A 27,189-nucleotide genomic window follows, 5' to 3' on the forward strand; every position below is an offset into this window, starting at 1 on the left:
ATATAACTGGGCTCTTTTTCTTCGTTTCTTTTAGAGAAATTAATAGCCACTGCTGTAGTACATTGACATTTCTCTTCACAATCATGAGGACTAGAAATCTTTCTATTGATATCAAAGCTGAGATTCTCAAAACTCTAACATGAGCTCACAGCATGTGAAGGTGCCTCAGGAGCAGTTTGTTATCTTCCCGTAGAACATATAGACACTGCTAAATATAAATTTTAGAGAACTGTTGGCTTGTAAGTTCATAGGCTTCATTCCCATTATTCCGCAGTGGTTCTTTTTCATCTGCTGTGTCCATGTCTTTCATCTGTGGAAAATATGCAGGAGATGCTTTGCATTCATAATGCCTGTCGAGGGATTTCAAGTGTATCAGCATGTGGAGGGCATAGGCCAGAACAAGAAGCAGAATCAGAGACATCACCAGGCCCATCAGAATTGCTGGCGGGAATAAGGAGGCACAGTCTTTTGCGTAAGCAAACTGTCCATCTTCAATGTTAAATCCTTGGATCTATTAAGCAGGAAAAAAAAATGTGAATTAAAAATCTCCCTTGTCTTGGCCAAAGACATTTTAATCCCTATTGCTAATGAAGACCTGAATGGTTGTATAAGGCAGGGCTTTTTCTGTAGAAAAAGCCCAGCAGGAACTCATTAGCATAACATGCCACACCCAACAGCTGAAACTCATTAGCATATTTGGCCACACCCTGTCACCACCACTCATTAGCATATTAGGCCGCAGCCCCGTGTTGCCAAAAGTGTGGTCATCCAGCCACACCCACCTTTTGCCTCTTATTCTGTTTACCTTGTTTGTTGTCAAAACCCAGGGCCTTTTTTTGTAGCAGGGACTCCTTTGCATGTTAGGCCACACACGCCTACTGTAGCCAATCCTAATGAGTTTCTGCTGTTGGGTGTGGCCTATTATGCTAATGAGTTCCTGCTGGGTGTGGCCAACTCAGGATCCAGCCGGAACTCCGTTCCTGTGCGTTCCTGCCCAAAAATAGCCCTGCTATAAGGCACCGGTGTTTGCATTCCCCTGGTTTGAACTGACTGCTGCTGACGCAAGGAAACTGTGATGAGTTGATTTGTCAGGAAAGAAACATTTGCAGAGTTCTTCCTGTTTGGAATGGATCAATGTTCATGTTCAAGAAACAGCCAAGCCGAGACCCTCTCCTCAATGCCTTTTGGACCAATCCAGGCGGGGGCAGCCGCGTTGGTCTGGAGCAGCAGAACAAAGTTTGAGTCCAGGGGCACCTTTAAGACCAACGAAGTTTCATTCAAAGTATTTCATTTCTCCAAAGATGTCATTTCATTGTGTCTGATGAAGTGTGCTCGTACACAAAAACGTATGCTTTGAATAAAACTTTGTTGGTCTCAAAGGCCCCACTGAACTCAGTTCTCCTTTTGGACGGACTGCACCGTTCTGGCTCATTTGTCTGTCATTCAAATCCTGCCATCTTACCTTCCACGCAGCCTGTTAGGCCAGTGGGAGAAAGTTTGGGGGGGCAGGTCTAAAGGCTGGGATATTATTCTGTTACAATGCAATACCCATAATGCAGTTCAAAGCCGAGTTAATCCTTCGAAGTGCACTAAAATGTGCCACCATCTTTGGCAGGATAAGACAGGGCCAGAATTATGGAATTTGACACATACATACACACACCCCTGTGAAGGATGACTGATATCTTCCATCTTAGTTTTCAGGAGGGTAGTATAAACCACTCAAGTACTAGGGTTAGTCTAAGGTTTGTGTATTGGGGCATGATTTGGATAGCAGTGCTGGGTGATATGCCTTTGGGTCTATTGTTCTGTATTGCTCTCAACAGCTGATCTGTTGTTTTAGAAGTACTATTTCATGTTTTTATGTGGCACTGTATTACCACCTGTGGGCATTTGTTGTGACTTTTGTGCTATTGCACAGGCAATAATCTGTCACTGGATGGGCAGACAAGAGAACACACCTTACCTGTCTCAATGCCATTGCCAGACTCTGAGATTTCCCTACCCATGAACAAGAGTCCCACAGATTTCTGTTGCTAATGCCACAGGTTATCCAATCAAACTTATGAAGTAAAATCACTACCAGCATACAAACTGAAGGAATTCCTACAGGACCTGATCAGAGACTAACAAGCCATGCAATTGGACCATTAATTTTACCAGGCTACCTTCCAACTACATTTAAATACACAAATCAAAACTGAAGTCAAATCAGTGTTCACAGTTCACACTTTAAGTAAGAGGCTATTGAAACTGGAAGAGAAAAGTAGGGCATGTGACAATAACCCTGCTAATCATCTGAGAGGCGGCACTTCAGCTAGAGGTCATGCACTAACATGGAAGCCCCAATAGCCAACCACAGAGTGGCCAAGGAAGAAAGCAGATCATAGATAGCTGAAAAACAAGAATGTGAATAAATCTGTCTGCAGCAGCTCAGTAAGCTTGGGACCTGAAATAGTCTCCCTAAGAAAGCTTGGTTAGATTCTTAATCAGGATGAGGATGTCCCATGAACATGACACCATCAGATCCTTCTTCTTCAAGACAGAAAAAAGAGGAGGGGAGAAGAATGAGGATGCCCAGGACTGGAGCCCCCCCCCCCGGTGGAAGATGAAGTCATGGCTCATTTTTGGGTGGCCAACTCAACAGGTCAGATGCCTGGAGCAATGATGCCTCTCTAGCTGGCCTGGGGAAAAACAGACTGATACTGCAGCTGAGATTGCCATCACATGGGAGTAGGATCTCTCACAAGAGGTCAGCATGCTCCACAGGGCATGCGTAGCTTATTCTCTATGGTATAAAAGGGCTGGGTGGGCGGCCCAAGGATGGAGAGATTATCTGCCCACTCCCCACAGTCGAAGACAGGCAGTGAGAAGAAAGAAGAAGACATATGCGAGCAAGTACTTCCTTCTTCTGGTCACAAAAGGAACAGCCAGGCTGGAACTCCAAAACAGCCCACCTGTCCCTGACAGGAAACACCTACAGAAGTGGTCTGTGGGGGGTCTATCCAGCAAGAGATGCTGGATAGTAACTCCGGACCTCTTGCAGAAAAGCAGCAGTCCTTTCTGGTCTGCAATACCTAGACTCTAGCAGCTGTCAGTATAAATGAGTACAAGCCTTGGATCAGATACAACACAGGTATCATATTTGATAACTGCAAATTACAACTGCAGCTTCAAACAAATCAGAATTACTTGTTGTACTTTACAACCTGAGTGATTCCTCCTTGGCTAAATTGTCTGTTCTGTTGGCTTTGCCCTCTCCTCCCCTGCACCCTTAGCCTCATAAGGAGATAAGAGTCAGTAACAGGCATTATATCCTCTCCTTAGCTGACCTCAGCAACTGATCTGTGGAGGATGCAATGTTCACCGAACAGTCCCCAAACCACTTATACTGTCAATGAGATAAAAGTTTATGCTACACATTAGGGGAGAATGTGTCTTTCCCACCGAAATCAGCAGCCCCAGTTGAGGTTCCTTTCCTTTCACTGGAGAGGGGCTGTGGCTCAGTGGTAGAGCATCTGCTGGGCCTGCAAAATGTCCCAGGTTCAATCCCCAGCCTCTCCAGTTAAAGGATCTGGCAGTAGGTGATGTGAAAACCCCTCTGCCTGAGACACTGGAGAGCTGCTGCCTGTCCGAGTAGATGCTACTGACTTTGATGGACCAAGGGTCTGGTTCAGTATAAGGCAGCATCATGTATGTGTGTATGCACTGTAGAGTTTAGTTAGGGAATGTGTGACACATGATATCACCATGATATGTGACATAATGTCACCATGTTGTGCATTTCTCTGCTCTTCCCCCAGCAACATGATGCCATATCATGTGTTTCTCTAACTAAAGGGTACAAGCAAGAAGCTGAAGACTCAGACGCACAGCTGCCATGTTGGACAGTAAAGGCACATTCTGTTACAAAGGCTAGTCTAGTCTATGATGGTAACTACCATTAAAGTTAGTAGGATTTACTTCTGACCAACTGTGCTTACAAGCCAAATTAAATGTAAGTAGTTTCTAGATCACTCTATTATTTCCTTCTTCCTTGACTGAAGACGACAGGCTGTTATTTAAGAATACAAAAACCTACACAAAGATTTTGGAAAAGTCACTGATAGCCAGTTTGCATCACACGCCATGTCTCATAAGAGTCATCAACAAACACACGCACAATAGAAAGCAACGTCTTTATGAGTTCCTCTGAAGCTGGCCTTCAAGAATAATATTTCAGTTGTTCTCTCATAATCTCTCAAATGACAAGTGCAAGAATTGTCTTTCCTGTTTAATTCCTACCTCTTATTTCATTCTTGGAGTTCCCTGTAATTTTCTCACAATAAGTCATTAAGCATCCTTGATAACACACACAGAGAGAACTGTTCCTATAAGGACCCGCTAAATTTGCTTGGTTTTGCTTTTGCCATATTACCTGAAAGTCAATAAAAGTGACTTCCCAGAGCCTGGCTGCATCATTTGTAGAGCTGGGTGTCAGCAGTGCATCATATCTCTGGAGGTTGCTAACATGTTCGCAGTGATAGGAATAACTTGCTGGAGCATGTATTCGGGTTGCATTGAATGTCGCTTGTACAGAATGGTTGTATATGAGCTGGATTCTATGCAAGGTAAACCAATTTTGAATGGACAGCTTGTAGTAACTGTTTGTAAGCATAAATCTAGGGTAAACAATCAGAAAACAGGAGAAAATAACAACAGTTTCAGTATATGTTACTTTGTCCCAAGGGGATTCACCAAATTAATTTCATCTTTGTATAGGCTGTTCCCATCAGGCCAGAAAATATCCTGTTTCCTTCTACCATCAGCTCCTCTGAAGAACCTTCCCATGATGCAAGCACCCAGGAATCGATAAGATAATGCCAAAGCAAAGATGGAGAAGGAAGTTGTTTCCTCCATGTAGGTCTTGCTAGCCTTCCTACTAATCTCTCTGAACACCACTCCATCATTTCTCTATTAAGTGTTCAATAGCACTGGTAGCATTGATTGTATAGGAATGTTTGTTTTTAATGCTTTAAAAACTGCAACCTAGAAAACATAAGAGAAACACAAATCTGATGTTTAATTTTGCTTGGTTTTCATCCAATGCATTAAACCCATACTAAGTACCCATTAGAAGTACCCATTCTAACCTCTTTCAAGTATTTGTTCCATAGGAAGGCTGTTGAGAAACACTGAAAGTTGTTCATAACCCACCCAGCATCGAATGGAGTTTCAGTACAACTGGGGGGGATAAATCCAGTGCTAACAGTGGCTAGCCCAATCTCATCAGACTTCAGAAGCTAAGCAGGGTCGGCCCTGGCTAGTATTTGGATGGGAGACCTCCAAGAAATATCAGGGACATGAAGAGGAGGCAGGCAATGGCGAACCACCTCTGAACATCTCTTGCCTTGGAAACCCTACAGGGTCACCATAAATCAGCTGTGACTAGATGGCACTTTCCAACACCAATAATTTCTGACATTCCTCATAAAATTTATCCATGAAACGCTCAATGCTGAGATACTGTCAGCCAAAGTTAAAGAAATATTAAACCTCATATACATTTATTTATGCCCTGACCTGGATAGCCCAGGCAAGCCCGATCTTGTCAGAGCTTGGAAGCTAAGCAGGGTTGACCCTAGCAAGTATTTGGATGGGAGCCCGCCAGAGAATACCAGGGCAGGGAGACCAGAGGCCTCTTTTCTGAATGTCCCCTGTGCCCCAGTAGGAGATGCCAGAAGTCATCATGACTCCCAGGCATAGGCATGAACACACACATACACACAAATGCAAAAATCCCCCCAAAGAAGATATATTTATTTATGTTAGGGAAATCCTTCACTCTCCCACCGAAAGAAGAGGGGATAGAGTGCTGAACTCTGCCTGGATGGAGCTACAGGTGTTTGGACTTCGATGGGATCCTTGACCCTAAGGGGAAGGTTTCATAGCCTAAAGGGGCTCCTCAGTGATCACTGATTCTTGATTCTTAGATGGCAGCTGCAGGCTAGAGTGCTTCCTACCAACTCTGGTTGGTTTTCCAGCTGAACCTTCTACTGGGTAAAATTGATCTAGCCATTGCCATTCATACCCTGGTAATTTCCAGATTAGACTACTAGAATATGATTTACATGGAAAGACAAAGAGTTGGTTTTTATTCTCCACTTTTCTCTACCCTAAGGAGTCTCACAGTGTCTTACAATCGCCTCCCCTTCCTCTCCCCACAACAGGCACCTTGTGAGATAGGTGGGGCTGAGAGAGTTTCTCAGACAACTGTGACTGGCCCAGGTTTCTCCGCCTTCATGTGGAGGAGTGAGGAATCAAACCCAGTTCTCCAGGTTAGAGTCCATCACTCTTAATCACTACACCACACCGGCTCCATTACACCACACAAGACCCTTGAAGATTGTTTAGAACCTGGAGTCCGTATAGAATTACTTCGATTGCCAATTGATGGATGTAGCTTAGTGAGAACAAAGCTTGTTCCAGGTCCTATTTAGGTGCTGGTTATGACCTTTAAGTCCTATGCGGTTGGCCTAAGTATCACAGGGCATGAATTCTATGAGGGCTATTTCCAGATTCAGTCTTGTAGGGAAGAGAAAATGGTTGTCTACCAGAAACAAGGCATCTTCTGTAGTAACCCAGATTTAGGGAATGTGGTTTCCACAGACATATGTAGGTATCTCGACAGTCTCTTTCTGGAATCAGGAGAAAACTTTTGTTCTGAGACATTTGAGAATTAACTGGAGGTGTGTTTTTTACTGTTGCTTTTAGGTCATTCAACATCATTGTATTGTATTGTTAGATTTACTTTATATTTCTAAATGTTTGTAAACTGGCTTGTGAACATTGTCATATAAAAGGAGTCCAGAAACATTAAAATTAAATAAGATTGTAGATTCAGAAAAAAAATTATTCCTATCTGAAAACTTACCTGATAACAAATCCCTTCAAATTGTCAACATCACCAAAATTAAGGGAAAGCCTATGGCAAAAAACAAAAAGCCAGTTTAGATGAAAAAGTGTAAAACTGTACAAAATAGGAGACACAACTAAATTTATATATAACAAGGTGTCTAATACCGTTATACAATCTAGAATTTTTACACCCATATTGAAGTTTTGAACAAGCTTCAGTACTGCTCATTCTGTCCTCACTATCTCAAGAGATCACAGGATAGAGCAAAGCTTTGGCCTGAGTCCCTGGAGAGATGTGTTACCCAGATTATTTCAATCAGGGCTAAGAACAAAGGGCTGAAAGTGACCCCCCTTATGTTGTTGAACCAACTCATGGAGCAAAAACTCTTAGGTTTTAGGATTATTAAATGACCTTGGATGCACTGAACCACAAGTGGAGTTCCAGTCACAGAATGTGGCTTTCCTGCCAGACGTTTTTTGTTTCTTCCCTGAAAAATTATTCTTGAGGATTGGGGAACAGGATGGACATGGCTCAAAGGAATATAGTAGGAAGGACGAATCAGCGGAAATCCCCCCAATAGAAAAGAGCCCTTTTCATTCAATGGCAAGACTTCATGAGATAGGAATAGCATGTAGACAATATATCACCATACCAACCTAGGAATCAGTCATTAAGGATCATTAATAATGGATAGAATCATAGTCTCTAATGAACTAGGTACAAAACCTAAGCTGTGAATCTCATCAACAGCTGTGCCTGTCTACATTGAGACTGAACCATAAATGTTCCTGTTATTTTTATTTATTTACTTACTTCATTTAAATCCCACCTTTATCCCCAATGGGGACCCAAGGTGGCTTGCATAACTCTCCTCTCCTCCATTTTATTCTCACAACAACAACCCTGTGAAGTAGATTAGGCTGAGGATGTATGACTGGCCCAAGGTTACCCAGCAAGCTTTGATGGCAGAGTGGGGATTTGAACCTGGTTCTCCCAGATCCGAGTCCAACACTCTAATCACTACACCACACTGGCTCTGTTATGGAGCAGTATGGACACACCCAGGTAGGATGTGCCAGTTTACTCTCTGGCTCTGCCTTCCCCCTCAGATGACACTCAACAAAAGTGTCAAAGTGGGCAGTCTACTCCATCCCTGTCTTGACAGAGTGCTGCACTGTCTTCTTGATTAGAAACATCTTTCCAATGCCCCCCTTAGGACATAAGTCTTGCCAACCTTGTGACCTCCTGAAATGAATCTGAGGCACTGACAGTCCTCCATTCCCCCCTGGAAGATATGGAGCAATTCAGGCCCACACAGTACAGACCACCTCAGCTCCCAGGATAAAGACTCTGGAATTCATGATATGTCATGTTGCATGGGAACATGCCCAACATACCACATAAACATGGTTGCTTGGACATAATTCTGGATTCTGTGCCTATATGTGCTTGTGTACACATACAGCCTCCAAGCACTACTACCAAGAACAGGTTTTTTGTCAATATCATTACTGGATCAGTGATGGGGAAGGGCACAAACTGTCTCTCAAATCTTTGTTCATTACGAATTTTAGCCAGTTCATGGTTCACGAACTGCAGCCTGGCCATGAACCTCCCTGAACTTTTAAGGCAGTTCGTGGAGGCTCATGGGGAGCAGAAAGCAGGGGTTGAAACTCCTGCTTTCTCTCCCCACAAAAGCCACCAAACAGCTGAGCAGCAGTAGCAGACTGCTCCCACCGGCTCAGCTGTTTAAATTGGAAGCAGCTGCTCCACACTGCTCAGCTGTTTAAAGGGGCTTTCTTGGGTAGCGAGCCCCTGGGACTGGCTGTCCAAGAAAGCCCCTTCGAACAGCTGAGCACTGGAGTAGTTTGCTCCATGTTTCCACAAATTTCCACAGGAAGCAGAAAGCAGTGGCTTAAATGGCTTGAAGCTACTGTCTGCTCCCCACGAAAAGTGGGGGGAGCAGAAAGCAGGGGTCATGAGCCCATATGAACTGGTTTGGTTCGCAAACCAACCTCCCAGTTTGTATAGGTTCATGGTTCAGATCATGGTTCAGCCATGAACCATGAATCGCAGAAATGTGGTTCATGCCCATCCCTAATCAGCAACAGAAAAAACACCACTACTACATTTTTTGAATATTTCCAGACCTCATACAGTTCAGGTTCTGAGAGGGAAATGAACAGATTTAAAAGGTAAAACAAGCTTTTATTCACAAAAACTCCACAAGAAAACCAAAATTCTTGTCTTTTGGCAAAGCTTAGTTTTGGTGGATAAATTTCTCATTTTGGCTCTTATATACAAAAAAAGACACAAACATGGATTTTTCTATGTTGCAGCTTCCCATGGTAAGACATCATCTTACACAGCATTTTCTTCACTGCAGTTTGAATCAGCAACATCTACAATCGCATGAACACCAAATGTCTTGTCTGTTAAGTCCAGCTGAGTGTGATTCTGAAACTTAATCATGATTCTTCTGGCCCAGAAAAGTATGCAAGGGCTCCCATTCACTGTGACATTAAGAGGACTGTAGTGGCTGTGGATGACGGACTCTCTCTCTGAATTCTCTTTACTGCTTACGTTGTAATTCATAACCTAAATAAAAGATCAAAATTGCAGTTAGGGCTTCCAGACAGAACAATGAATAACAGGTGCAGTATGCCACAAACAACTATTGGAAACACTCCTAATCCCCCTTACTTCAGTAATATTGGACTTCCATAAAGGATGCCACTCTCAGTGGCTTGTGGGACACACAAAATTTTAGTATTTATGTGCTACCACTGTCACCCAATATAGAGGTCAATATGGATCAGACACAATAAGTGCTGTGGTGGGCACTCAAATCCTGGCTGAAACATACAACTCATTAAGCAGACTTTGATAAATCATGGTCTCTCAATTTCACAAGATTGTCCTGGGGATAAAATGAAATGAGGTAAGTGTTGTAAAGTACGGTGTTCTGCACTGTAGAAATAGTAGAATAATAATCCTCAAATAAAGACCAAGAACCACAAAGACACAATATTCACTAATTTGGGGACAGCAAGAGGCATTGACACATGGAACTATAACTACAGCAGTGTTCTAACTTTGCAGATCTTTGCAGTATCTTCTCAGTACTTCACTCTTATTCCAGATCAACTAAGACAGACAGCAACTATTTGTGCTACGGAAACTTGGGATTCTACCTCTAGAAAGCATTCCACAGCTAAGTGATCACCAAGAGATCATATTACATCCCCAGCCCCAACTCTTTGATAACGGTTCCCAGACCAGATTCCCTTCTAAAACAAAAATCTGAAGTTCTTTTTAATTCATTTAAAACCCTCTTTAGAATGTGTTGTAATTCATAATCTGGGTAAGAGATCAGAATTGCAGTTAGGGCTTTAGAATGCCCCTTTAGAATGCCTAAAACATCATCCCTTTCCCTCCCCCAATTAATCTATGCACCATCAAGGATTTAATATGCAAAGAAAAATAAGTCTACATGGAGACTGGTATTTGTTTAGAGATTTATACCCTCTCTTATACTCTTAACTCACAAAGGGCTCCCGAGGTAGCTTCCAACATAGATTAAGAACAATAAATAATACAGAATAAAGTCATATAAAACAACCACAATACAATAAAAATAAGACACAAAATCAAAGAGAACCTGCCACAAATCAAAGCCATAAAATGAAATAAAAAAGCAGCTAAGAACACCAATAACGGATATCATCTTTAGGCCACAGGTTCATGAAATATTGTTATATGATTTAACCACCTAGCAGTTTGAAAGCAAGAAATTGCAAGTAGATAAATAGGTACCACTTCAGTGGGAAGGTAACAGCATTCCGTGCGCCTTAGTCATGCCGGCCACATGACCACGGAAACGTCTTCGGACAGCGCTGGCTCTTCGGCTTTGAAACGGAGATGAGCACCGCAACCCTAGAGTCGGATTCGACTGGCTTTCGAGCAAGGGAACCTTTACCTTTACCTTTTACTGAATTAGAACAAAGTTCAAGTCCAGTGGCACCTTTAGGACCAACAAAGTTTAATACTGGATATAAGCTTTCATGTGCATCCTAGCCCTCAAATATTGTCTTTCAATGGGCAGTAAGTTAACCTTAGATTTAATAGACACTGGACCAAATCCCTGGCTCGGTAACAAATTCACTGTTTGGGTTTCAACACATCATCATCACTATCTTTATTCAATTATACCCTTCCCTTTATCTCAATAGTTCAGACAATTAAGCATGGAGTTCCATTATGGTTTCTCATCCATGTTCTGGCCTGGTTTCAGAAACAGAATTATACCAGGTGCCCACAGCTGGTTGAAAGATAAGGCAAGGGTGGTTTCTGTGAATTTTTGGGATAGGCAAGCTGTAAGTATAAACAATGACAATTTATCAGCAGTTCCAGTACAGTGGGAATAAGCATATTAATATGATTGTGACTGCAGTCATTACAACTACAATCATTATGCAAGCACAGAAGAAGAAGAAGAGATTGGATTTCTACCTCGCCCTTCACTACCCAAGGGAGTCTCAGACTGGCTTACAAACTCCTTTCCTTTCCCCTCCCCACCACAGACACCCTGTGAGGTAGGTGGGGCTGAGAGAGCTCTGACAGAAACTGCTCTTTTTCAAGAACAGCTGTGCCAGAACTATGGCTTGCCCAAGATCATCCAGCAGATGCAAGTGGAGGAGTGGGGAGTCAAACCCAGTTCTCCCAGATTAGAGTCCACGCACTTAACCACTACACCAAACTGGCTCATTGTAGGTACGTATGTAAGAACATACTTACCTACAATGGTCTACAGTGGTGCTACTAGGTCCAGTGACAGCAGCTGCACAGCCTAGGGCTCCATGCAGAGTCTGGTAGCTGCAGCTACAAGGCCTTGGAACTGTTCTGGTGGTGGTAGCCACTCAAGTCCAGGTCTCCGTGCTGGGCCCAGCAGTGGCTACACAGTCCAGGATCAGCACTGGGCCCAGTGGCAGCCATGCTATGCATGCCAGCGCTGCTGATGCAACTGAGGAGCCACGCTGGGCATGCTGCCACCAGTGTGCAGCCCAGAAGTTATGCCAGGCCTGCTGGCAGCAGAGATGCAGGCCCAGAAGTTGGCTGGGTGCAGGCCCGATGAGAAAGAAAGGGAGGGAATCCCCACTCCACAGGTATTGTGGGCCTGCCCTTGGGGGCCTGCGAGAGCCACGGGGGCAGAATCCAAAATCCAAAAACTAAAAAAAAAATACTTGGGCAGAAGGTTAACTCATCCTGAAACCACAGCAGAAGCAGCCATTGTCAGGCTACAGGAATCTCCACCATCTTCACAGCAGTCAGTGGGGTTTCCAGAGATTAGGCAGCCAGCCACCAGCAAGCCTCTCCCTTTGACACCGAAGGCAGGGATGTGAGAGAGGGGCAGTTGATAGGGGAAGCTGAAAGGTGGGCAGGTGGCTGGGGAGATGCAGCCAAGGCTGAGTGGATGAGTTTGCTTGCGATGGGGCAGGCTTTGTCCTACACCCCACAGTCCCTGAGACCCATAGCTTCCTTTCTGCCCTATAGTTACCAGCAGTCAGAGATGCATTTGTTAACTCTCCTATGGCAGTGCTTCAGGAGGGGTGGGGGAGTGGAACTACTATAATCAGGGACAGGCAGGAGAGAGAGAGAGAAAATATGATGGGAGGGTGAATGGAGAAAGAGAAAGACAAAGTGTGTGTGAGAGGGTGCAATAGTAGGAACTGGGGGAAAGAGAATCAATGACAGCGTTGAGGAGAGAGAGGAAGAATGAAAGGAGTGAGGGAGAAAGAGGAATAGATACTATGTGTTTGATGGAAGGAGAACAAGAGAGAGATAGTGAGAGAGGTAGAGAGAGAAAATGAGAGAGGGGGTGGAAGAGAGGGAAGGAAGCAAAGGGGAGGAACGGGATGGCTGCTTCTGCAATTTTCTTGTAGGTCTCCACAGGGAGGCTTGATCTGGTTTTGAATCATGGCACTAGGCAATGGGACAGTTAACCCTTCTCCCTTAAACACCCTTTCCCCAATGTTAACCAGTTTCTGGATTTGCTGTTTTCTCTAACAGGTCAAAAAATGGGCAAATGTATGTTTTCTTGCCAAGGCAAATAGCAATCTGATTTGACTACATGTTGAGCACCTTCAAAAACATACCCAGGACCACAAATACGGCATGAGGTTCACAGAAGAAGCAGCCACATTAGAAATGATACCACATTCCAATGCACAGTCAACATCTATACTGAGATAGAGTAGAGTAATAGCTACCCTATAGAATTCAAAATGAAGGCATTGTTATCTACCCATGGAAAAACTTACAATCTACCTTTGTGGTACCTCCATACCTGTGCAATCGCTACTTGCTGTAAATTAAGTTTTGGCTTCACACCACCATCGTATCGTCGGCCTGTAGAAGAAGAAACATATCAACAGTCCAATTTTCTGCAAGGATAAGAGACTTGAATACAAAGTTCTTGTAAAGAAAAATGGTTTTTTGCTCTGTTCCGTAAAGTAAAATCTTTGGTTCAAGCTGCACAGAGGCCTGCAAGAATTTTCCCAGAGATGGTTAGAGACGGCTCAGAAGTAGATAGCACGGTGACCTTGCCAAACTGTTTTCAGCTGAGGGCAGTACCAACCACCCTTGGTGCTTCCAAGTAACACCTTCCAAGCAATTGCAATTATGGATACCTGTGTATGGGGGCAGGGACAGACCTAGCTGCAGTATGGTTTCGTTTCTCTCCCACTCTCTCTTGTCCATCAGAGAGTTACATCACCTCTCGGGTATCTCATTGGCCTAGGATCAGTCAGAGACCCTTTTCCTATAAATCTAGTTAGTCCTCACACTATGGTGCAAAGCTTGTGACTACTTGACATGACAGTATGCCAGTGGTTCAAGAGCTCACAGAATGGCATCCCACTTGATTCCTGCCTGGACTGGCTAAAATTGTGACCCTTTTGTCTTGCTGGAACTGACTGCCTCTGTTGAACCTGGAATGGTAACTGGAACCCTGTTTCTGTATGTTTAGCTATGCTGGAAAAGCTTCACTGTCTAGTCTTGTTTTAAATATTTTTGCACCTTAAATAAATAATTATATTTTTACTCTGTCCTGGTTTTTGCCTTCAATAACCTCAGAGCCTTAATCCAGAGCCTTGGCTCTTGATTGCCTACCAGCTAACCGTTTTGTCTTGGAAACTCAGACTGCTGTCCCACTCCGCAGGGCTGACTTTTCTTAAGTTCCCTGAGAAGCCAGAAGGCTTGGTCTTTCTCTCCTGGGCTGTCGGGATAGATTGAAAGACCTGGTGGCAACCTACCAAGACTAGGGTGAGTTTTAGACTCTCTCTGGTACTTTGTAACTTTGTTTTGTGATGCACTCCCCTTGTCACAAAAGTCCTTTCCCAGGGCTGGGGCTGGGACTTTTGACAGTTCTGTTGCACAGTCCACTATCACTGAAACAATACTAATAAGAAGGAATTCCGATAATAAGGAATTTCAGACTGCTGTAGTTTGTATATAATCTAATGGGAAGCTAAGAACAAAAATGGTGAGTTTATATTTTCTGTAACTTTTCAAGTCCGCCTTCCTCTTTATTTTCTCAGCTTGCAAGTTGCTTGGCAAGCCATGAGTACCTCTCATTTACTGTATCTTCTGGCAGTTCCATCCACCACAGAGCTCTTGGGTAGCATAAGAACATAAAGAAGAAGAGCTTGCTGGATGAGACCAGTGCTCTATCTATTCCAGCATGCTGTTTCACACAGCAGCCAGCCAGTTGTCCTGGGTGGGGGCAAAGAAAAGGGGCATGGAGGCCAAGGCCCTCCCTTCTTGCTGCCTCCTAGCACTACTATTCAGAGGTTTGATGCCTCTGTAGATGAAGGCTCCCTTCAATCATCGTGGCTAGTAGCCACTGATGGACCTCTCCTCCGTGAATCTGTCTCAGGTCCCGATTAGATGGGTTTTTAGATCCACGACAGGCACTTGTGCCTGGTGGATTTAAAGGTCATGACCAGACAACAACATCTGGGAAATGTGCCTGTTCTGTGACCATCCCGTTTTGCCACGCTTCGGAGCCGTACTTAAAAGATACTAGTTAAAATCTGGAGTTTTCGCTTCCCGACGGGCCAATTGCAGACTTTCCCCCGTCTGATCATTCCAGCGCACAAACCTCCCGTCGGGATGGTCTGATGTCAGACCATCCCGAGCGGGTGTCATTTTAAAAAATTCTTAGTGATATGCGCATACACGTGTAAACGCACAACAGTCGCAGAGCTCCGCTCAAACGTTCCGGACAATTTCGTGTTTCTAAATGGCCTGTGAATTTTATGAACTGCATTAATTAAAAAGGTACCTAGAGAGAGGTACCACTGGCGGTGCTTTAACCATTCAACTCCACGCATGTGTGGAAAAACAAGTACACATTGAGGCATGGATGCGCATGCGCAAACAGATTTTTTTTTTTAAAAAAAAAACCTGATTGCACGGCTCCTTCAGGTGGATGCTGTCTAGACAATCCACCGCAGAGTATGTGTGCGGTAAGGGGAACTGTCTGGTCGTGCAATGCCAGATAAAAAAGATTGGGATCAAATTACAGCCGGGCCAATTGCAGTATTAGCTGCCCGTCTGAACACACCCTAAATCTCCTTTTAAAGTTATTGGTGCTCACGGCCATCTCTACTTCCTGCTTTTCCTGCACTCTGAGTCCTGTGTGGCACTTCCCCATGGCCGTATCTCCTTGCTGACCACTCACCCTCCCATTTGGGCACACTAGTTCTCTTCCCACCTAAGGGAACAGAGGTGTGTATATGTTAGGGCACCACCGACGTTGGGGAGAAAGCAGGAGAGGTTGCAGGTGGCCTCATGTTTTCTGTTTATTAAGTTTCCTTTCCTTCAAGGGAATGAAGTCCTTCCCACTGTTCTCCCTTGTCCTTGCACACCGCTGGTGGAAATTCCATGAGTCTTTCAGTCTCAAATTACATTAGAAAAGATTCAAGGCATTTCATTGCAGACTATGAAAGAAACAAAGCATAATCTGAGTACTGTGTATGCAAAGCTAACAAAGTATTCTCTAGCTCTTTCTTTATTTCCCCCATTTTCAGAAGATAGGGAGATGCAAAGGTTAAGGTCAGATGTCCAGCCAAACCTTTTTGCACAAGTGTTGTATAAGTATGTAGGTGAATAATGAAGGAAGCAACAATCACCTGTTTTATATATTGTGAGAGAAATGCAGCACAAAGCCATGTAATATCCTCAAGCCTTGACCAGATTTTCACATGGGCAAAATATTTTTATTAGGCTTTTATTTCATGGTTTTTATTAGGAATTGTATATTAGTGACTAAGATCATCTCTATGTGATACTATCAATACACTTCATTAAAAGGAACTTTGAAACCTTACCATTTCTTTGGAGCAGGTCTTGGTCAGGGAATGCAAACCAACTGCAACAGAACAAACACACAAACAGTCAACAGGCAACTGTGTTATTTTTCAATTTGTGGACCATGTTTAAGTCAGAGAATCTCAGCGTTTAGCTGTCCTGCAATTTCAACATGCCTCATAGATAACATTTATCAAAAACAAATTGGAGTATATAGGTCTGCTTTTCCATCACAGGTATGCCTTCATGCATATGTTTTTTACAGTCCCTGAGTAGTGAAATGCTTCTCATTTTCTCTCACAGCATTCCTCATAGGAGCAAATGGAGAGCCAGTGTGGTAGGTGTAGTCGGAGTACTGAACTAGGATGTGGTCTCTGGGTGACCTGGAGCCAATAACTCTCTTCTTGCCTAACCTATCTCACAAAACTGTTGTGAGGACAAAAGAGGGAAGAAAAAAACCACGTATGCTGCCCTGAGCTCTTTAGAAAAAGGAAGGGATTAAAGTGTATAGGGCTGAAAGAACAACAACTATTCACTTCTAGGAAAGAAATCAAAGAAGTAAACCTGGTCAGCCAAGTGTCTGATTTTTCTCCCTTTATTTAATTGGACCCCATATTGCAATGGGTTTACTTGCCCACCAAACCTAAAGGATGCCAGTGAGAATCAAAACAGGGCTCTTTTTGTAGCAAGAACTCCTTTGCATATTAGGCCACACCCCCTAATGTAGCCAATCCTCCAAGAGCTTACAGAGCTCTTCTTGGCTACATTAGGGGTGTGTCGCTTAATATGCAAATGAGTACCTGCTGTACCAAATGTCAGCTATTACCACAAAAATCTATTGTGATTAACAAATCACAAATGGCCCAGAATGCTTCTATAGCTGTCTAGAGTATATCTGTGTTTCTTTAAAATAAGCTTTGTGCTCATTGACAGAGCTTTTCATTCTAGGGGCACATATTAAAGCAGGATATTTGCCACCTTCAAGATTAGTGATTATTAAAGGCCCATGTTTTGAATAGATAACTCAGAACAATTCAGAGAGAAAGCCAGAAAGTGCTCCCATGACAAAATTATGATGATTAATTATAGCAGTCTAGAAAGATAAAATAACTGGACATAGCCATGTCATATGATTTAGGGTGGCACCAGAGAACTTGATAATAAACTGATGTTCACTTTAGTAGTCCATCTCAGAGGGTGTGTAATTGGTGTGAAATATCTATTAGCTGCAAGACTGTGGGATATGTCTCTGGACAGTTGCTACAAACTCCCCGGTTCAAGCTGAATCTTAGGACAGGCTACCTGATGTCTCCCAGAAAACCACCTGAAAATGAAACCATGTTTCACACACAAGTAACAATATTCTACTCCCAGCAGGAACACATCCACAAAGTGCTAAATCTACCTCCAGAATGAAATATTCATAGCTCAGCTAGAAATCCAACAGTGAGAGTTAGCTGTGAGCCTCTGCAAAATACCACAGACTGACAGATACAATTGGCAACTTTCTGCATCTCCAAGGAGGCAAGTGGTAGACACAGCAGCAAAGAGACCTCTTTTTATGACTGTTATTTGTGTCTTTAGTATTTATAGACTGCCAGGCAGTCACTGTGGTATCTAGGAAAATAAGACGTGTTCTTTGTATTCTGCCTGCTACAAATGCTTCAGTGAATTGCCTTACAATGTGTAGATGTGCTTTGTGAACATTTTTTTCTGTTGTAAAGGAAGATTACTGTGAATTTTTGCCCTAGCATTATCAAGGATAATTTCACACAGCCAAAATCAGTCTCAAACTGGCCCAACACAAAGCTACCTTTGTACTCCAGTCCTTTCCCTGCTGGCTATAGGACTCAGAATCAGACAAGTTTCCTCATCCCATTGCTCAGGGGAAGAGACGGGCACAACACAGTGAGGCAAACAACTTGAGTGTATTTTTTAAGTAATAAGTAGTTTGGCAACAGCGTTCTGTGCACCTCGGGGTTTAGTCATGCCGGCCACATGACCACGGAAAAAGTCTTCAGACAGCGCTGGCTCTTCATCTTGGAAACGGAGATGAGCACCGCCTCCTAGAGTCAGATTCAACTAGCTTTTGAGCAAGGGAAACCTTTAACTTTACTAGTTTGGTACTAACACAAACCCTGTAATTTTGAGAAGAGTGGCCATCCTACAAGCAAAAATTAATCCCACCTACCACAAGTGTCAGTCATCCAATCCCCATGTCAGATGTTGGAAGTATGATTAGTGAATATCTAAGTAAAACAGCTTTGGCCAATGTCTACACATCTCACATATTGCCACTCAAGGCTTAATTTCAATGAACTTGTTTTTAAGCACATATTCATGGAACAGAAATGGCATTAATAGAAAACGTCATACCAATTTAGTTCACTATCACAGACACCCTTGTTATGTGACTCCAATTTCTAGCAATAGCTGAAGTGGACTGTCCTACAGGAATAATAGCATGTCGCTGTATAACACCCTAGGGCGCCTTTGTGTACAGATTTGTCATCTGTCCCTCCACTGAGTCACTGTGCTCAAATGGACCAAAATGGCCACAGCACCTACAGTTCGGTGGAGCAGCTAACCCTACATATGCACTAGATCAGTGATGGGTGTACAGATTTGTCATCTGTCCCTCCACTGAGTCACTGTGCTCAAATGGACCAAAATGGCCACAGCACCTACAGTTCGGTGGAGCAGCTAACCCTACATATGCACTAGATCAGTGATGGCGAACCTTTTAGAGACTGAGTGCCCAAACTGCGACCCAAAACCCACTTATTTATCACAAAGTGCCAACACGGCAATTTAACCTGAATGCTGAGGTTTTACTTAAAAAAAACAACTCATACATTAATTTACGATAATCCAAACAAAGTAAGGAAAGCAATCCCAAATGCTTTCACTTACTTAAAATTATTTGGCAGAGAATTCAATTCTTTAATGACGGTCTGGGCCTGGCTGGGGCAATGGCACACGTGCCAACAGAGAGGGCTCTGAGTGTCACCTCTGGCACCCGTGCCATAGGTTCGCCACCACTGCACTAGATCATGCTAGCTATGGGAGCAGGTGCTGTGACAGAGAGCAGGAAGATTTCTGGTCCTTAAATACAGACACACAGACCACATTTATTTATATTATCATATTTGTTTAAATAATCAGGAAGCTTTAAAGGGAAAATGCGTATGTGACATCATTTGGAAGAACCCCAATACTAGAACAAAAGCTATTTTTTAAACGTTGGAGAGGAGAGGGTGGGGGGCTTTTAAATATACTGTGTGGATCATGGCCCATGATATCCACTTTGGTGTACTAAGAAGGATCTCAGACTTGGGCTATTTCCAAATGAACGTTTTGCTCAGTGTTAGCTACTGCAGCACTGCTTTGGAAGCAATTGCATGATGTCATCCTTCATTGGTTCTGCCCACCACCACCACCACCAATTTCATTGTGATTGTTCATAAACCTGATTTGGTATGATCTTTTTTGAAAGATAAGTCAAAGCACCTTTGGCTGTCATTCCCCCAACATTCACACACACCAGAGGGTTTAATTAAAAAATGAGTTGCTAGAGTGATCTAGTGTTATCCTATATATGTATAATTCCCTTACATATTGGCCATTTCCAGCTCCATCAGCCATTGGCCCATCAACCGCCAATCAAGACTACTCGTGTGCCATTGGCTGGGGGCTGGGTCCGCTCCTCTCCCCTGCCAGCCTGGACACTCTTGTCTCACAGAATAAACTGCCAAATGGCTGTCTCTCCTGACGAAGACACTTCTCCTGCTTGGCTCCTGTGGGATTAACTTTTCCCTCAGTAGCTATTGCTAGGCAACCATGCTTGGTTCTGTCAGCAAAAAGGCAAAGGCAGGAGGACCTTTTCAGGCCTTTGTGGGGAACTCATTGGGGCCAGTCCTGACTAGGGTTGCCAATTCCATGTTGGTAAATTACTGGATATTCTGTGGTGGAGTCTATGGAAGCCAGAGTTTGGGAAGGGGAGAGGCCTCAGCTGAATAGAATGCCATAGAGCCCACCCTCCAAAGCAGTTATTTTCTCCGGGGGGGGGAGAGAACTGTTGTCTGGAGTTCAGTTGTGATACCTGGTGATCTTCAGGCTCCACCTGGAGGTTGGCTACCCTAGACATAGCAGTTAGCACTTCAGAGCTGGGTCTGAAGAGTGGGTGATTTTGGACCAGTCACAGACTTTCAGCCTACCCTCCCTCACAGGGTTATTGTGCAGATCAAAAGAATGAGAGGAGAATGATGTAAACTGCTTTGGTCTCCACTGTGGAGAAAGACTGTACTTTTCCTCCTGGGGAAGCATTGCTGCAAATCTCCAGGTGAGGGCTGGAGATCATTCAGAATTAAAACCACTCTTCTAATGGCAGAGATCAGCTCCCCTGGAAAAAACGGCTGCTTTGCAGGGTGGATTCTGTGTCATTATACCCTGCTGAGGTCGCTTCCCTCCTGCTTGGGTCCCCACTACAGAGAAAAACTAGTTTTCCTAGGTAGAGGCTACAGGGAGGGGGAAAGAGATGGAAACCTGAAGTCAGAGGGGCTGGTACGTTGATGGTTGCTTGGGAAGGAAATAGGGTTGCCACCTACGGGTTGGGAAATTCCTGGAGATTTGAGGGGTGGACCCTGGAGAGGGTGGGGTTTGAGGAGAGGTGAGACCCAGACACAACCAAAGCCATAGACTCCACCCTCCAAACCAGCCATTTCCTCCTGTAGAATCATTGTTGCCAATCTCCAGGGGAGGGCTGGAGATCACTCAGAATTACAACTGCTTTTCAGTTGGCAGAGATCAGTTCCCCTGGAGAAAATGGTAAACTCTGTTTCATTATACCCTGCTGAGGTCACCACAGCGAATTGACACTGAGTACCCAAGGCCAGGGCACCCACCCAGAGCCTCTTTCTAGAGCTCGTTGTATTTATTTCCACAATGGGCCGTATTCCTAGTAGTGTTATAATGGTCTACTACCACAACTTAATAGTTCTCAGCTTTCATTTTTTTAAGTATCTAACCCTTTTTATTTCAGAGTGATGAAGGGAAGGAGTACAACAAAAAGGACTAGAGACATTTTAATGAAAGCTCGGAACTAGTGGAGCATCATAACAGATCATTATGACACTATTGTGATCCAGCAACTCCCTCTGTTTATAAAAAAAGCCCTCTGGTACAGGAAGTATGAGAAATGGTAGTATGAGAGGAGGGGCTGAGGAAAGTGCATTGAAAACTGCTGTATATATACTCCATTCACTATGAATCCTTTTGCATTAGCAGCATCAATGAGAGCTACGCAGAGAATTGCCACCATACAGAAGCAGCCTTGTACTAAGGCAATCTAGATTCAAATTAGGCATGAAGTTTACTGAATAACCTTGTCCAGTCACTACTGGTCAGGACCAAAGCTAGAGTTTCCATGCCCAGAGTTCCCAAGTGTTCCCCTCCCTTTTGGAGCAACAGCCATAGAGACCCAGTTTGAACTGGCACTATAACATGGGTAGAAAGGAAGCTAACCCTTCTCCTCATGCCTGACCCAGTATGGGATCTGTTATTTACTAAGCAAGAAAAGGTAGACCAGACATGGAACCCCTAGCACCAAGTGTGATTTAACTCTCAGTTTGAGCTACTTCACAGACTAGTTAAAAAGATAAGTGGGGGGGGGGACCATGATCATTACCCATAACTTCTTGGATGAAGGCCTACCATACAAATGTAATACATAAACAAACAGGTTGTGCCTCAGTAATATCTTTTTAGAGACTTGCATAGCCTGCAGCAACATTAGTTCTTATGCCCCACCATTATCTGTGATAAAATAGTTTTCAGACATTTCTGTAGTGCTTCATACTGTACCCATGTAAACCAAAATTATCTCCTTCCATGCTACCCAGGCCACCAAATATGAAGAGAGTGGTGACTAGAGACAAGGCCTTTTCTGAAGTGGCACCTCACCTCTAGAACTCCCTTCCCTTTGAGTCTCTCCTGGTGATACTTTACTTGCTTTTAGATGCCAGGCCAAAATAACCCAAGCTTTAATGATGGGTTGTATCTTATCATTTGTTTTTAATGGTCTGCTTCTGTACAAGAATAGTTTTTTGTGTGGCATTCACCAGAGAGCCTTGCGCTCCACTGAATAACATTTACTGGTAATCCCTGGCCCGAAGAACATCCACTTAGCCTCAAACAGGGCCAGGGCCTTCTCTGCCCTGGCCACCACCTGGTGGAACACACTGCCAATTGAGATCAGGGCCCTGCAGGACTTGCTACAATTCTGCAGGGCCTGTAAAGAAGAGCTGTTCTGCCAGACCTTTGGTTGAGGTGGTGGAATTTTTACCATCTCGGCCTCCCCTGCCCATAGTAGGCCTACAGATGCCTACCATCCTGCTAACATTTAATAGGAAGTGAACTGGGCTGCTCTGAACTGGTGTTATGTTTCTTTGCTGCCATATTGTTTTATTTAATTAGTTTTTAATCATATATTTATTGTTTTTATTTCTGTTGTGAGCCGCCCTGAGCCCACCGTGGGATAGAGCAGGATATAAGTACGATAAATAAATAAATAAATCTCATGAGATCTCGGAAGCTGAACCACCAAGGAAGACTGCAGGGGAAGGCAAAAGCAAACCACCCCTGCTTCTCACTTGCCTTGAAAGCCCCTTACTGCAGTCACCCTAAGTCAGCTGTGACTCAACAGCATTTTTGTACATATGTCCAATGTCTTGTTTTTATACTGTGATAATGTTTTAAGTGTAAGCCATCTTTTTTTTATGCCCCCCATAGGGGATTTTTATTATTTTATTTATATATTAAGATATTCAGCTATTACACCTAAGAATTCTCAGAATTAACATATACCAAAGGAAAAAAGGAAAAAAATAATAAGAGTAATAAACTGCATTTTCAAAAAGTCATGCTTGTTTCAGAGTCTTTTCTTCTTGCTTCTTTTGAAGTGTAAGCCATCTTGAGTATGACTCTGATGAGGCAGCAGAAATAAATAAGTAAAATACTGTCTTAGACTTTTGTATACTTTGGTGTAACTTTGGCATAACTGATGTAACTGTTCTGGATGTCTGATGGGTACTGGCACTAACAAGTAACACATTTCTTATACACCCATCCCAGGCCAGAGCCCATTTAGAACAATTTAAAAAAATTTTTAATTCAATTTATTTTTTTAGTGTTAAAATATGTGCACTCATATATGCACTTATATAACTTTAAGGAGAACAGTGCAGAGTCTCCCTTTGGTGGTGATATTAACTAGACCAAAGGCAGCCTGCAATCTGATTTCGTTGATTTCACCTGTCTAATTACATGTATAGAACCAGAGGAAACCATTTGTGTGAGCTCCTCGTCTCAGTGAGTCTTCTCTTCCATTCTTCTAGATCTAAAGCTGAAGATCAGTATCAGGTAACAGTTGAGGTCAATTCAGTTGTTGACTACTATACACTTGCATAATTCTAGCCTTCTGTAAAATGCATAAATGTAAATTAATAAATGAATAAATAAAATGGCTAATTACTGTGTGATATCAGACTGTAAATATCCTCTGTAAAAAAGAATGTAAATGCCTGCTATCAAATTATATTAGTCATCACCAAGATAATAAGAAATGACTTACTTATTCAGGTTCATGCTAAAGAATGGGCTTTGAAAACTGCTAAATTTTAAATGAACTTAATTCAGTCAAACAGGTAGTTATGGCATTAGCCCTGCCAAAGGAAAAAAATCACATTAACTGTTTGTAACATTAGGTTAACTGGGGCTGAAGATATTCACTGATTTTTACTAAAGCTTAAATGGAAAATCAAGTAGCCTAAAGTCCAAAGTCAAACAGGTTCTTGTATTAACTTTCCCATCATTCCAAAACTTTCGTCTCTTTACTTTTTTAGCAGTGGACAGCTAATGGCATATAAGAACCAGAAGCCTGGATACTGGTGTACATCTCCATTCACATTAAAAGACACATCCATTCTGTTCAAAAAGGCTTGTATCCAGAAATGTATGCATATCTGTGCCAGCAATTCACAAGTGTCGCTGGCAGGGATCCCTCTTGCTAAGCAACCAAGATTTGTTTTATTAATGACCAAGTATATTCTCTTTTTTATGACTGATAAACTTCAGGGCACTTCCAAACTGAATCATCTCCAACCAATGCTGATAACCTACCAAGACAGGAAGCTTTGCACGTTGAACCTGCTAGAACATTTGGGCTAGCAACAAAATAGAATCTGCACAGGATGCAGGTGGGCATTCAGGATACCAGACATGCCAATTTTTCATCCTCATGTTCGAAATGCTCTCAATAGCGCAGTCAAGAACCAAAGAACTGCAAGAGGAGCTCATCTTTCATACCTCCCTAGGTATTTTAATCCTACACACACACACAAACACACCCATCACCTAGAAATCTGCCAAATGACCCTCAGGAAATGCATGGGATGCAGCACACGAGGCTGCAGTTCCTGGGAAATCTGCAGAAACCACAGATTCCCGTCCCTGGAGCAGGCAAAGCAGAAGTACCTTCCACTCGCACAAGGACTCCTTCTGGTCCAACAGGGTTGTCCTATAGAAGAAATACCTGCTTCAGACTTGTTAATAAGGGGGGAAATTAAGATACCTATGTTCTAATTCTCATATAGACATGCTAAAAAGAGGAAAGTTGGCTCAAGTTTATTTGCAGTATTTATAGCCCACCTTTCTTCTCTTATGGATCCTACTTAGAGTTCTTTTATGGTGTAGCTATGGGAGGGATCTAAAATAGTTACTTATGTATTGCAATGTTAAACATTGTAAAACCAAATTTTATATATATAAAATCTGCAGAAACCACCAATTCCCGTCCCTGGAGCAGGCAGAGCAGAAGTACCTTCCACTCGCACAAGGACTCCTTCTGGTCCAACAGGGTTGTCCTATAGAAGAAATACCTGCTTCAGACTTGTTAATAAGGGGGGAAATTAAGATACCTATGTTCTAATTCTCCTATAGACATGCTAAAAAGAGGAGAGTTGGCTCAAGTTTATTTGCAGTATTTATAGCCCCCCTTTCTTCTCTTATGGATCCTACTTAGAGTTCTTTTATGGTGTAGCTATGGGAGGGATCTAAAATTACAAAAAAAAATTTTTTGAAGACAGCAATTTGAGCATATCACACACAGCAACTCAGGGACATTTTTGCTACAACAGTTTGGTGTAGTGGTCAAGTGCGCGGACTCTAATCTGGAAGAACCAGGTTTGATTCCCCACTCCTCCTGGCTGGATGACCTTGGGCAAGCCCTAATTCGGATAAGAGCTGTCCTTGAAAAAGAGCAGTTTCTGTCAAGAGCCCCACCTACCTCACAGGGTGTCTGTTGTGGGGAGGGGAAGGGAAAGGAGTTTGTAAGCTGCTCTGAGACACCTTTGGGTAGTGAAGGTAGCACAGAAACAGTAACTCCAACTCCCTCTCCTAAATAGTTCAAATTAGGGTTTAAGATTCAAATATGTCTTCCACTAATGCTTTAATAAGAATTGCCAAGCATTCCTTGTTTTAAGAATATATTCCTTTTTTTAAAAAAACAGCAGGTGCAACATGCTTAGGACTACAGAGCTCTTTTGCAAGTATGATCCAATAACTTAATTTAATAGGTTTTTTAAGAAGCTGAGGAACACACTCTTACAAAGGACTTTGGTTTGTTTGTAAGGTCAGCTCTTTCGAAGTTTTGCTTGTTCCTCCAGTTCCTTTATTTACAACTGTATCTATATTACACTGAGCACATGAAAGGTTATTTGATGCTATATTTGTCTTACTTTCCAGCTGATGGCTAGTGATGATCAGGAGGACTCTTTCTAAATAAAAAGAACCAAAGTTATGTTTTGGGTTTAAAGGCATGATCTTGCTTTTGTGAAAGTAAAAGCTAGGACCCAGGGCCTGATACTCTGAAATGTCTTGTTTAACCTAGGGACATGACCATACTTCATGGATACCTTATTAGAAAAATAGTCATTGTGTGGGAACACTCCACAATCACAGCAAACAAACAACTTAACTGCTACATTATGTTTTAATTTATCAGTTAACTGAGCCACAGATCTCTTAATACAAGCTTAAGCAAATCACCTCATGCCCCTGTTACCCTAAATGCACAGTCCTGATCACTCACGGTGATCCTCAGCGTTGTTACCTGGCCAGCTATTGCTAGCTGTGAGGCACAGTGCACATTAATTCAGCTGAGCTGTTTTCCCCTCCAGAATGATTTCTTTGTATAACTTTCCTTGGCTCAAACACTTGCTGAAATATCTGAGAGCCTGTTTGTATTGCATGAATGAACAGATCTTACACTGGATTGTCTTATTTTCCAGTAACACTGAAAGTATATCTACTTCTATATAACACACTTCTGTTCAGAAATTTGTTTACAACCCTGCATTTAACTGTGTTTTAGGGAGTATGTTTTACGCCTATGCTCTTTTATTTTTATCTCTGTTATTAACACTTCAGAAGGATGGTGAAGTCACAAACTCAAAGGGGGGGGGGATTGCAATAGAGACTGTTACCATCCAGTCTTTAGATATAAAACCAAGGGAAAGATGCTTCATTTCATCAGCAACAGACAATCGAGTTTTCTCAAGAGGAGTCCCACGGATGTTTATAGTCCTGCTTTTGAATAAATGGCATGCAGCAGATCCTATGGTTAATTCTGAAACAATTTCATTCTGCATCAATTCTGCACTGTTTAAAGACAAATAAAACAGTATGTTCCTTACCTATTTTACCTTTTAAAAATTCTAGCCCCACCATGCAGACACCACACTCTCTCACACACACACACACACACACACCATTCATTCAGCTACACCCATGCTTTTTATTCAAAGGCATGAAATCACCAACCTCCTCTCCATTCTTCCCAACAACTGGTCCGCGGACGCTGT

At 42.9% G+C, this 27,189-nt stretch overlaps 1 protein-coding gene across 1 annotated transcript; it reads right to left on the reverse strand.

The window, feature by feature from the left end:
• On the reverse strand, positions 1-27,189 carry ATP6AP1L (ATPase, H+ transporting, lysosomal accessory protein 1-like). Its single transcript, XM_015412264.1, has 7 exons — positions 27,149-27,189; positions 16,291-16,331; positions 13,245-13,306; positions 9,264-9,496; positions 6,914-6,964; positions 4,418-4,661; positions 1-511 (listed from the first exon to the last, which is right to left on the reverse strand). Exons 1-7 carry the CDS (start codon positions 27,157-27,159, stop codon positions 209-211), a joined length of 945 nt encoding a protein of 314 aa, XP_015267750.1. The 5' UTR covers positions 27,160-27,189; the 3' UTR covers positions 1-208.

The sequence above is a fragment of the Gekko japonicus genome, unplaced genomic scaffold (assembly GCF_001447785.1).
Source record: "Gekko japonicus isolate JY-2015 unplaced genomic scaffold, Gekko_japonicus_V1.1 scaffold3064, whole genome shotgun sequence".
Taxonomy (NCBI): Eukaryota; Metazoa; Chordata; class Lepidosauria; order Squamata; family Gekkonidae; genus Gekko; species Gekko japonicus.